The sequence below is a fragment of the Melopsittacus undulatus genome, chromosome 9 (genome assembly GCF_012275295.1).
Source record: "Melopsittacus undulatus isolate bMelUnd1 chromosome 9, bMelUnd1.mat.Z, whole genome shotgun sequence".
Classification (NCBI taxonomy): domain Eukaryota; kingdom Metazoa; phylum Chordata; class Aves; order Psittaciformes; family Psittaculidae; genus Melopsittacus; species Melopsittacus undulatus.
Genome location: NC_047535.1, coordinates 41,108,051 through 41,120,750, shown reverse-complemented (window position 1 = coordinate 41,120,750; position 12,700 = coordinate 41,108,051). Strand labels below are relative to the sequence as shown.

The 12,700-nt window shown below is 55.3% G+C and overlaps 1 protein-coding gene across 1 annotated transcript; it reads right to left on the bottom strand.

Moving 5' to 3' along the window:
• Nucleotides 1-1,846: 1,846 nt before the first annotated feature.
• Nucleotides 1,847-12,694, bottom strand: MCM2 (minichromosome maintenance complex component 2). The gene is made up of 16 exons (XM_005142242.4): nucleotides 12,649-12,694; nucleotides 12,094-12,281; nucleotides 11,412-11,587; nucleotides 10,560-10,823; nucleotides 9,389-9,608; nucleotides 8,898-9,105; nucleotides 8,162-8,296; nucleotides 7,839-8,030; nucleotides 6,748-6,841; nucleotides 6,403-6,653; nucleotides 6,024-6,150; nucleotides 5,720-5,832; nucleotides 5,379-5,621; nucleotides 4,457-4,639; nucleotides 3,646-3,801; nucleotides 1,847-2,777 (listed from the first exon to the last, which is right to left on the bottom strand). Exons 1-16 carry the CDS (start codon nucleotides 12,652-12,654, stop codon nucleotides 2,667-2,669), a joined length of 2,667 nt encoding a protein of 888 aa, XP_005142299.2. The 5' UTR covers nucleotides 12,655-12,694; the 3' UTR covers nucleotides 1,847-2,666.
• Between the last annotated feature and the right edge of the window lie 6 nt (nucleotides 12,695-12,700).

Genomic DNA, 12,700 nt, shown 5'->3' with positions numbered 1-12,700 from the left:
TTCCAAGCCAGTCTCACCCAGCATTTACCACAACCCCCAGGTGGGAATGACCGTTATAAGGACCCTGCCTGAAGGAGCACCCTCATCCTCCTCCATCTGAGCCCAGGCACGTTGCACGTGAGCATGGCTTGGCTCATGGTGTGCAGGGCCCTGCAGTGAAACCCTTGTTGCCTTCAGCTAGAGCATCCAGGCAGTGTTCAAAGCAGCACACTTGCACCCCTGTCCAGAGCAGACACCTGATGCTGCCAATGGGCAGCGCTTGCTCCAGGGAGCCTGGGCAGCTCAGTGGCAGTGAGAGGAGGAACATGCCTTCAGCCTGGCATCACACTGCGCTGCGTGGCTGGTGCCAGCGTTAGCAAGGGCGCAGCTGCAAGAATTCATTGCTCTGTGGGATGCTGGCAACAGCAAGGCAGGAGAGAGCAACAGCCTCTGCAGGGGGCTCAGGAGGAGCCGGGAGTGGTGACAAACAAGGGACTCCAACAACAGCATTGGCACTGCTGGCACCGTGTGCCCAGTGAGGTGGGACCAGTGTGAGCAGGTTGTAGGTGACTTGCAGCAGGGCAAAGAGCTGGGTGATTCAGGAGTCCCACTCCATCCCTGTGTTTGCAGTGATATGCCTGGCCACGTATTCAACTCTGTGTGGGTCACTGCTGGCATAGCAGAAGCATCACAAGGTTGCAAGTGATTAGGAAGCATTTAGTACTTCTGCACTGTGACACAAAGCCGCTTTCTCCTCCCACACCCAACGTCCATCCCCAGCACACACGAGTTCAGTTTTGGTGACAAGCTTGTTTCATCTCTTGTTCTGCAATCTCAGTGGCAGCCCTTGCCCCAGCAGCATACATGGGGTCCCACAGAGCTGGGCACTGCTTACAAGTGCTGGCAGGTGCTGTCCCCAGGGATGGCCTCTGGCAGCAGATGAGGTGCTCACAGCCATGTGCCCCTTGGGTCTCATCGTGAGGCTCCAGGCGCAGCAGCTCTGCCATCCCCAGCACAGGGGCAAAGGGCTGGCTCAGGCAGGGAGGGCAGGACACGAGTGTCTCTATGGGCTGTGTGGAGAAAGTCCTGGTAGACACAGACCCAGTAGGAAGGGGGAAAAGCAGCCAAAACAGTTAAACAAACACTCAGGAGGCAGCTGGCAGCAGAAGGCAACACGTGGAGCCAGGTCCAGGCTGAGTCATGCGCTCAGCCCCCAGCAGGGCTCAGCACCACAAGCTCCCCAGTAACACCAGCCTGGAAGGATGCACAGGCACACACATCACCGTGACAAACAGGGACAGCAGGGACACGGCTGCTTGGCCAGCACTGCAGCAGGCAGCTTACAATGCACTCGAGCCCAGGAGGTTGGAGATGCCCAATGGCCCCATTGAGTCCAGCCAGGAAAAGCACATTCACTGCAGACTTTAGTTGTGTCTGGGAGAGGCTTCTCCCAGGCTGGCATCCAAGTGGCAGCCAAGAGATCAAGGCTGTCCAGCAGTGGGAAAGAGAGGTGGGAGATTGTGTTGTGAGGGGACAAGGTGATACAGGACAGTCCCACAGAGGGACCAATGCTCCAGTAAATAGATGACAGGGAAGGAGACACTGCAGGCAGGCCCTTGGTGGCAAAGGCAGCATCCATGCCACTGCCCTGTGGACCACCACGTCCTGGTACCTATCCAGAAGATGTGCAATAGCTGAGACCAACCCTTGCTGTTACTCCTAAACTTGCAGAACAAACATGGGATGTGTTTGTACCCAGCCCCAACCCCACCAGCTGCTGAGCAGCTGCTCCAGCATCCAGGTTGCTCACTTATGCTCTTCCTTCCCCCCATAGGTGCAGGAGTTCCCAAAAGAGGAAACACGAAAGTATTCGAAAACAAATGTATTCAAAACACAGTAAGGAAGTTGCATTAAGAACACTGAGCCCATCCTGCCCTCCCTGAACAGCTCCAGGTCAGGGCACCTCCACTGCCCCTTCCCAAAGCAATACCAAGGGTACTTGACCCTCAACAAACAGGGGTGGTGGGGGTCCGTTTAGGTGCCAGCACTTTGATCCAGCTGGAAAGTCACATCTGCACAGATATAACACCCAGTAAGGCAGGGGAAGCCCCTTCCTAAGGCTTCTGGATGCTTCCCAGCACGTACTGAAGGAGCTTTCCTTGCCTGTATAGAAACCAAGCACAAGGTCGGCCCATGAGGGCACCTGGGGAAATGTCAAGTGTGAGGCACAAAGACCTGGAGCCAAGGCTGGCTGTTTCCTGTGGTTGAAAGCAGTCCCAGTTACCACCCAGCAGCCTGTGCAGTCACCAGAGATGGTGCTTCCAGGCCAAGGAGATGGACAAGGCAGACAAATGCTTTCTGAATGCTCCCACTTGGTCCCTTCCTGCAGATGAGCCCATAACAACCGGCAACAAATCAACAGCAAACATGCCATCGAGGTGGCCAGCAATCCTCTCCCTGGTGTGCTTAGCTACAAGGCAAAACACGAACCAAGCTGCTAAACAGACTTGGCAGGGCATTTCACTACCTAATTCTGTTCTATTTACAAAGTCTTCAGCAGCTCAGCGCTGCCTTAATCCACGAGGCACAAAGCAAGCAAGAGAACGTGCGGCTCAGTCCCTCTGGATCCCTGCAGCATTCCCGGGAGGGCTGCAGGAGGGAGGTCTCGGGTGGACTCGGTGCCAGGCTCAGAACTGCTGGACAATGAGCTTCCGCTTCACATCCCGGCTGAACCTGTTCATCCGGAACACTTCACTGTCAAAGAAGGCTGCGAGGTTGTGGATGTTGATCTGCCGAGCCTGGGGAGGACCAGGAGGAGGGAAAGGAGAGGGGAATGGTTATGGAAACTGAAAAGTAGGAACCATGTGGTTTTCCATAGCAGAGGACACAAAACCTGAGAGTCAGCAACCTCTGCGCTGCTCAGCAGGAGCCAGGGCTGCAGCAGCAGGGAGACAGCAGGTCAGGAGGAAGGAGCATTGGCAGAGCTGAGCTGGGCAGAGAGGATGCTGACTCAGCACCTGCCTGCTCTCCACTCGCCCTTTAACTCCCACCATAGCCAGAATGGAGCTGCTATCCCAGAGCACCTCATCCAGTGGGAGAGTTTTGTTGGAGACCTCTGCCTGGGGGTGTCACAGCAGCAGCACTGAGCTGTGCCTCTGGCAGTTGTTACCCCTCACACTTGATGCAGAAAAGCAGCAAGCCGGGAATCAAACAGTGCTTTAGTGCCAAGCAAGGGCAATAATGCACAGATAGGCCAGGTGAGGAGCAGAGCCCCTGGACAAGGATGAGGATGCACTGAGGACAGTGATCCCTCAGGAGGGACTGGGGAAGTTCATACAAACAAGATATTTTCCTGCTTCTTCAAACGCAGGTGCCAGGGAGTTGATGTTCTCATTCCCCTGCAAAGCACCAGCTGTGTTGCAGGATTGACCACTCTAACCCCAATGCCTTATGGGGGTGCAGGAGGACAGAGAGGGAAGGATACGGTGCTTCCAGCCAAGAAAGGAGCAGAGGCAGATGAGACAGTCCTGACTCTGGGTCAAACTGATTAACACCAGTATGTCTCTGCTATCAGAGGAGTTACAAGCCTGAGGGCACCTCTGGTTCTGAGCCTGCAGGCAGAGAGCAGGAACCAGCCTGCGCAGGCTTGCTTTGAGAAGCCCTTACCTTATCCACCAGGTCCTTCTCTGGGACTTCTATGGTGTCCTGCTGGGCCCCGTATCGGTTTCTCTGGTACATCACCTGCTCTGCGACCAGCTGCTTCAGGATGAAGAGCAGCAGCTCGTTGTTGTCTTTCTTGAATGACAGGTACCGGGAGAAGGTCTGGGAGGGAGGATCAGATGAGCCAAGGAGGTCAGGACCCAAGTGATGCACTGCAGCTCCCGTGTCCACACCAGCCTCCCAGCAGGGAATGCAATGACACCGCTGTCACCTGCACCCTTGGTGTCTCTTAAGGGACATTGGCTTTGCCAAGCTTCCACCCACACGTGCAGCAGCAGCCTTGTGACAGCCACGACAGCACTGGCTGCTCCTACACCCATCTGAAACCTTCCAGCCCAGCCTGTCCTGTGCCTCCCCAGCAACCGCTCGTGCCTGTGCAGCCAAAGGAGAGGCCACGAGCGGTCCAGACTGAGGGCAGACACTCGCAGTGGATAAACGCCAGGCTGTGGCCAGCCAAGAGCTGCTTGGAGCCCGTCCCTGCCATGCAGAGAAAGGGCAAGACACTGTGCACTGAACTGCTGTGAGTGCTGTCCCCTGAGGAGCCCTGGAAACAACGAGCAGAAACTGTCTGCCCATCAGGCTCCATCACCCGGCAGCAGCGGGAGTCTGGGCCACAACAGGGAACAAGACCAGAGACAGGGCAGTGCTTTTGAAACAGGGGCTCAGGGTCTCTGTATCAGCCCCACAGAACCAGTGCCCCACCACTAAGGCCATGGGCCTGCAGTGGAACCCATGGGGCTGGGGGGCTGGTGCTCACCTTGCGCATGCTGCGCATGATGCTGAATTTCTGCGTGTCGATGAAGCTCTCCAGCATCACCCTGATGGCCATGTTCACGTCGTCTTCTATCACATAGTCCCGTAGGTGCATGCGGGCATGAGCCTCAGCCATGCGGATCATGGACTCGATGTGACGCACCGTGATGGGGATGCTGCCTGTTGCCTGACGGGAGAGTTAAAGGGGGAGTTAAAACATGGGGCTACAGACGTGGCTTCTGGCCCTGGACCTGCTTCCCACTGCAGGGAGCTGCTCCTGGACCTGGGAGCACTGTCTCAGCCTAAGGAGGCTCTGCCACCTGCTGGCATGTTCTGCAGAGTGGCACATGCTCCCCCATCCACATTTTAGCCTAAGGGATGCTACATGGGTCCCTTTTCGCCGTTGTTTAGGAACAGCAACCCCGTTTCCTCCTGTGACTTTTAGGAGTTGTTCAAGAAACAAAAGCCAATTAAAAAATAGATTTCCCATGTTCCCAAAATCCCCCTCTGACCTCAACAAATTCCTCTGCAAGAGCATGAAATGAGCCCAAGAAATCCCACAGACAAACGAGAAGGGCATATAGAGAACGCTCTCTATAATGTACCAGGAACACATGGGGCTGGGTGCATGCAAACACCTCCCATAGGCCTGCCAGACTGGGTGACAGCAAGGACATTGCACGGCAGACACGAGTACATGTGTCCAGTCCATCACTCCGCAGAGCACCAACAGGCACGGCTCTGCAGTCAGATGAAGCATCATCTGTTCAGCACACGCTGCAGGATCTGCCTGTCTCTGCCAACACAGTGGCACAGGCTTTTGTGATGGGAATGGCAAGAAAGTGATAGCACATGCGGGAGCAGCCTCCGGCTGATTTGCAGTCCAGGCACACTCTTCTCCCCCCTCCTCTCCTCAGTATTCTCACCATAGACTCCTTCCTGAGGTCACTGTACATCTGGGCCACCTTGTCCTGGTCCATCTGGTTGAGCTTGGGGTGGACCTTCTCTTTGGCATAGACGATGTATTTCCTCAGGACCTCCTGGGGAATGGGCTCAACCCCGTATGTGTTGGGAAGATTGACCTCAGTGGCATCCCCATTCACTCCTTCCTTGTTACCTGGGTGGTGCTTGATGTGGCTGCCAACAACAAACCGGGCAAGCATCTCATCCTGCAGGAGAGCAGTGGACACACAGATGCTGAGGCAAACCTGCAGCTGAGCGCCCCATCAGCAGCACCACAAGCTCCGACTGACAGCACAGCCTGTACCTGCACAGGGTCCACTGTGTCCCTCACCACACACAGGATGTCAAAGCGGGAGATGATGGGCTCAGTCAGGTCCACGTTCTCTGAGAAAGTCAAGGATGGGTCGTATCGCCCACCTGGGACACAGAGACAACCAGAGTCAAACACAGGCTCCAGGCTCAGCTCTGAAGCAAGCACAGACCCCCAGCACTTTACTAGACACTGCTTGCTCCATCTCTGCCTCAGCCTGAAGGAACCAGGCAGAGGGAGAAGCAGTGCTGCAGCTCTCATGACCGATGCTGGAAGCCTGAGGTCGCTGAGCACTTACCAATGGGATTGGCAGCAGCAATAACGGTGCAGCGGGCTCGCAAGGACGTGACAATGCCTGCTTTGGAGATGGAAATGCTTTGCTGCTCCATGGCTTCGTGGATGCTGGTCCTATCCTGATCGTTCATCTATGAGAAAGCAAGAATGACTTAAACTCAATCGATGTCTATGCTCCATTGCCAACAGACCAGAGAGAACCAGCTCCTGATGCTCTGGAAAGGTACCAAACTGCACTATAGAACAGAGAGAGCCTAAGCCAACTGCAGGAACCCTGGTCAGCTGGGGGATGGCACCATGAGTGACGGTGTCTCCTCACAGCAGAGGTTACAGCCGATCCCTCCACACCTCATCCTGCCCATGGAGATGGAGCTGGGCCTCACCTTGTCGAACTCATCGATGAGGCAGACACCTCTGTCAGCCAGCACAAGGGCTCCGGCCTCCAAAGTCCACTCCTTGCTGACCGGGTGCCTCTGGACATAGGCTGTGAGGCCCACGGCGGAAGCACCCTGGCCAGTGGTGAAGATGGCTCTGCTGGACACCTTCTCGATGTACTTCAGGAACTGGGATTTGGCTGTACCGGGGTCTCCACACAGGAGCACGTTGATGTCACCACGGACTTTGTGCTTGCCACCTGTAGGAGCAATGGCAGAGACACACTGGCAGCTGAGTGCAGGGCTTGGAAGCACTGAACTCCACAAAGCTGAAGGGACACAAGTGATCCTCACCTGGATTTTTGGGCTCTCCACCAAAGAGAGCTAAAGCCAGGCCCCTCTTGATATCTTCATGCCCGTAAATAGATGGGGCAATGCTGGCAAAGATCTGAAAGGAAAAGCAGAAGAGTTGTGCAGGAAATACCACTTCCCATCTGGACAGCATTTGGCATGAACATCAGCAAGGTGCTGTATCTACCCTTATGATACTGCTGTCTCCAGAGTCTTGTATTAGCCAAGGTGAGGGGTCTCTTTCAAAGGTAAATACCCACCCAGAGCCCCCTAAATGGGCTTCACAATAATCGTGCTGTTGGGGCACAGCAGATTGTGCAGTCTGGTGCTGGCACCGTCTCTACACTCCTTTGCACACAAAACCCATCACAGGGACTGTTATCAGCTAGTGCAGAGTTGGAGACCTTGATCTGAGACTCACCCGCTGCACATGATAGTAGTTGAAGGGGCTCTGCCGTAAGAGAATTGCCATCATGGTCAGATATTATACACAACTGGCTTATTTCCAAGGGTACTCTGATAACAGCCTGATGCTGGGGAGTAAGGACCTCAAAACAGTCTTGACTCTATTGATGCTTCTCCACCCATTGGGGACAGCAGTCAAAACAATACCAGCATGACTAAGGCAAGAGGGAAATCCCCCATCACAGAGCTTAAACCTGACCCAAGTGAGGCTGAATGTACCCCAGTCTTTGTTCTTTCAAGTATTGGATTTTAGTCTTAGCATGCAGAAAGCAGCAAAGCTGAGATCTCTACCACAGCTTAAACTAAGCAGTAACATCCCCTTAAGAGGATTGGAGATGCAAGCACTGGCCCCTCAGAACACTTCCCCCTCTTTGCTATCAAGGTATAGGGAGAGAAAACAAGGATGAGATGAGAGCGGTGTCTGAGCACCTCTCACCCATCTTCCACCCCTGTTGTGACATAGAAGGCTCAGAGAACGAAGGCAGAAACTGAACATTTGACCCCAAAAGCAAAAGGGAAGTTTCTTACTTCCTTCCCTCTATACCCCACTCTTATCAACAGCTACAAAAGACCACACAGAAGGAACTGGGCGGGCAAGCTCTCAGCAGGGATGCCTGAGGCTGACCCACCTTCTCCCCGATTTGCTCATCCTTGGACAGCCCCACGATCATTTTCACATCCTCATCGGTCAGCTCTCCGGTTGCCAGCTTGTTGTCCTTCTTGGCAATGTAGTTGGCCAGGATCACAGTGGCAAACACTGGGAACCCGTTGGCAGTATTCAAGGAGCCATCGTAGTTGTTGTGGTAGATCCCTGTCAGCTCCTGAGAAGCAGGAGATGATGCGTCAGTGCCTCCACAATACAGTGCCTTAAGTAGCTGCCCAAACGCATCTGGGGACGATCCCTCCCCACAGATGATGCTGTTACCTGTGCTCACCCCAGCCTGGTACTCACAATCTCATCCCCTGGCTTGCAGCTGTCCACCAGGTCGGCGAGGAGGATGGCATCCTTGGCACGGGGCAGCCTGCCCGCAGCCACCTTGCCCGGGCTCTCCTGGATCTTGATGCGCTGGTAGTTCTGATAGACCGTCTGCAGGGATAGAGAAAGGCTGCTCAGCCGGGCTGGGAGGCAGCCAGGAGGATGCTTTTTGGAGCAACTCAGCAATGAAGCTCCATTCAAACACTGGTTAGGAAACACTGGGGCATGGGAGGATGGAGGTCGTGAGGATAAATTCCAGGCTGTGATAGACAACAGTGGGGATAGGAAAGGGCTTTGCCATGTCTCACTGCTGTGTTTCAGCCTCCATACAGCTACTGGACCAGCTGCTGTGGGAGGATGCTCCACTTGTGATGATGCAAAGAATTGAAGTCAGAAGCTCCACAGCAATGATTTTGCTGCTGTCCTCTCGTTTCCTGAGCTGGCAAATAAGGAAACACTGACAACTTGGGAAGGAGGAGAGCTGGACAGGCCTTATCTGCAGTTCTGCACTCTGGATGGGTAACTGTGTGTGTACTGCAGAGGTGACTGTGGCAAGAGATTCAGCCCAAGCACTTACAAAGGGGCAGAAAACTACTTCTGGCTGCTCAGCTGGGCAGATTCAGCTCAAGAGCTCAAACAGACAACATCCATCTTCACAAACCCCTGAACACAGGCAGTGGAGCAGCCCCATCCACACAAGCACGTATCTTACCTCTTCCATGTTGATTTCAAAGGGGCCAAGGGACTGACACTCTGGACAGGAACCGGGTTTCACCTCCTGGTTCTGGGACTGGAAGAAGGGCCCCAGGATGAAGCTGCACTTGCTGCAGTTGTATTTGATCATGCTGAGCTGAGGCAGGACCCCTGTGCAACTGGTCACCACCCCACTGGTCCGGATCAACTGATTCAGGTGCAGTTGCCTGCAGGAAGGCAGAGAGATGCTGAGTGCCTGCCGGACACAGGAGGCAGAATTCCCTACAGGAATACTCTTGCTACAAAGCACAACTCCCAAAGGCTTGGTAAGAAACCAAGTATCAGTAAGAGCCTTCTACCAAGGTTTGTGTTTTGGGGACACAAAGTTCATCCTTAACATGAGTTTTTCCTGCAATAAGCTCATCCCATTGGATTTATGCAGAGACTTAGCAGATGAGTCCTCCCGAGCACCCCAAGCCTGCTGCAGGCCCCAAGCATTATACTGCTCACCTGAGTGACCGCAGCTCCTCCACCAGTGGGAGGTGGGAGATGCGGACGTGGATCTCCTGGGTAATGCGGTCGTACTTGGGGTACATGGCCAGCACCACTTCCCTGGCTGCTTCATCGAAGATCTTCAGCATCTCTGCTGGGGCCTCGGGCAGGAAGTAGGCGAGGACATGCTCCTGGGCTGCCAGGTCCTCGTAGTTCACCACCAGACTCTCTCTGTTCTCTGAAGAAGGAAGCATGGAATGAGTTGTGTATGGAAGGAGGTCTATCTTCAACCTGCTCATTCCTGGAGGAGTCTGCAGGAGACAGCCAGAACAAAGAGCCTGCATCCTGCCTGCACCTTCCCCCCCAAACCCCTAGATCTGAAAACGGGGAGAAGACCCTTCTTGATTCATTTCTCTGACAAATCCCTCAGCAGCACCAGTTTGTGATTGTTCCTTTCCACTTCAGCAGATACCTCCCAAGGCTCAATGCTCCTCAGACTCTAAAGCCTCAGCCCAACACACAACTCTCCCTCAAGCTTCCAGGAAACAGAAGTTAATAGGAGAGCCATTACATGGGCTGAATTGCTGGCAAAGAGCCTGCTGTGTGTGCTCCTGGAAAGGGACAAGACAAAAGCCTTTTATTTCCCAGCTGTACAACACTGACCCTGATCCATTGCTTGAGCTTCTGCCTCTACATAAAGAAGAAATAGGAACGTCTGCAGTTCCAGGAGCTGTTCTAGATGTGACAGGTTCTGCTTTATAAATGTATCAGTGCCAGTGACTGCTGCTTCTGGCAGTGCCTACTCAGAAGGCAGGGCTGTAACACTGACACGGTCCATTCGTGTCCCTTCCAGTTTGCTCTGTGAGAAAGCAACTGGCACAGACAGTGAGCAATTGTTGTCTCTGTCGGACCTCCAACTTGCAGGCCATTGTCTGCTGCCCCACATATCCCCCCGCTCATTCTATGATATGAATATTGATGAGCAGCAGACGCCAGGGGCCTTTGAATTAGCTGGAATCAAAGACGATGCTGCACGTTTTCCCATTACTCATCCATCTCCATCCGCATCACTTTCCCCAAGTGCTGACTCTATGTCTGCAACAAACAGGGCAGGCAGAAACCCACCTATGGGCTGGATCACTGCGAGGTGAGCACCACAGAGAGCAGAGCCTGTCCTCTCCAGCCCTACCTTTGCACATGTCGCTGATCCTCTCCTTGAAGACGTTGTGCCCGCGGTCATCCACGTGTGTCTTCAGGAAGTTCTTGAAGCGGTGGTAGATCTCAAGCCGAGGAGCTGCCATGGACACCCACTCCCTCACCGAGTGCCCCTTCATGTCCTCCAGGTTCTCAATGCTCTCGATCATGTCCTCATCCTCCTCTTCTGCACCGTCTGCAGCGCGCTCTGCCAGGCGCCTCTTGCGCGAGGGACGGTCTTCGTCTTCATCGTCGCTATCTGAGGGCGGGAGGGAAAGCTGTCAACGGGATTGCCATTCCCACCTTTTGGATTGGTCTCAGTTGGATTTCATGGGCTTCCAAGAGATCAGAGCCTGGGATACACACCAAGAACCACCCCAGGGCCCAGCCTGATTCCAGTTCTACGTCTTCCACAGCAGAGCTAAAGACTTTATGGGGCTGAATAGGATTCCTGTGCAACAGCACACACATGTCCATTAATGCACAGAGGGATGAAGGCGCCAAGGAATGGGCTTCCAAGTGCATTGATGGTCCTCCCATTCATCCCACAGAAGTCTCTACAGGAACACCAACAAACCTGACAGCATACCCGTGGCAGGTTCACAAACCCTCGGTACAGGCCCAGTATCCTCATTTTTGTTTCAGCAGTGAACCCATAACCAGAACACACCAAATACACTCCAAGGAATCCCAAACCAAAGGGACCATGCAGTGTAGAGCCCACAGCCAGAGGCTTCACCACCCCAGGCTCATTGGAGCTCTAAAGACCTCCCTGCTAACCCCACAGGGGCTGCTTGCAGCTCCCCACACACAAGCATCCCGCTTGGCACAGCTCATCCCCACCTACCGTAGAGCAGCCCCCTCCTCATGCGGCCCATGCCCTGCTCCAGCTCCCGGTCCCGCTGCCTCATGACCCGCTCGGCAGCTTCCCGCTGGCTGGCCGTGAGCTCCTCCACCTCTTCATCATCCAGGGCCAGGCCCTCTGCTTCATAGACGTCCAGCTCGGGGATGGGGCGGTAATCCCTGGTGCACACACACAACATAGGGTCAGGACACAGCCAGGACACATCCTTCCCCCCCCCCGGGCTACTGCTGGGGGGTGTCAAGGCAGTTGCTCTGCAGCAACAGCCTTTAACCTGCCTGAGGGAAGACTGAGCTGAGCTCTTAGGCACAAGCTCTTCCCTGTGAGGGTGCTGAGGCGCTGGCACAGGATGCCCAGAGAAGCTGTGGCTGCCCCATCCCTGGCAGTGTTCAAGGCCAGGTTGGACACAGGGGCTTGGAGCAGCTGCTCCAGTGGAAGGGGTCCCTGCCCCTGGCATTGGATGAGCTTTAAGGTCCCTTCCATCCCAAACCATTCCATGATTCTATGATCATGATGGCACTTTGTCGAGCTGCTCTTCAGCCCCCTCACCCCAGCCATCAGCACAGCAGAGGGATCCCCCCATGTCACTGCTGCATTGACATCCCGTTAGCAAACCCCATCCCCAGACGCTTCCCACCCCGCAGCTGACCCCCACCGGTCTCCTTACCTTTCCATCCCTTCCCCGATGAGCTCTTCCCCTTCCTCCTCCTCTTCGGGGAGCCCCTCGGTCCCCAGGAGCCCTTCGGACTCATCCTCGAAGGGGGGCAGGTCCCGGCCGGGGCTGGAAGTGAAGGCATCGCCGCGGCGGGAGCTGCGCACGGGGCTGGTGACCGCTGCCTGCGACTCGGAGGAGTCCTGCAAGGACGCGGAGGGTGAGGGGGGACCGGGGGACAGCGGAACCGGCGCGTCCAGGGCCGGGGGCATGGACCACCGACGGGGAAGAGATCAAAACCCTCACCCAACGGGAGTGCAGGGGACCCATCCTCCGAGCCCCGAGACGGACGGGATGGGCTCCGATCCCCCCGACCCGGCCCTCGATTCCATGCGGGGCATGGGGGAAACGTCCCTGTGCACTTCGGGTACCCCCATTCACCGCCCCTGCCCCGATCCCCTCTGGACCCAACGCGACAGTGACCGCAGTGGGGAGGAACCGGGGTCTGCACCCTGAGGCTCAACGGGGACATCCCGTCCCATCCCATCCCATCCCGTCCTGTCCGCTCACCGCCATGGCCGCCGTGTCTTCCTACCCGGCTGAATTCCGCGCGAAAACGGAC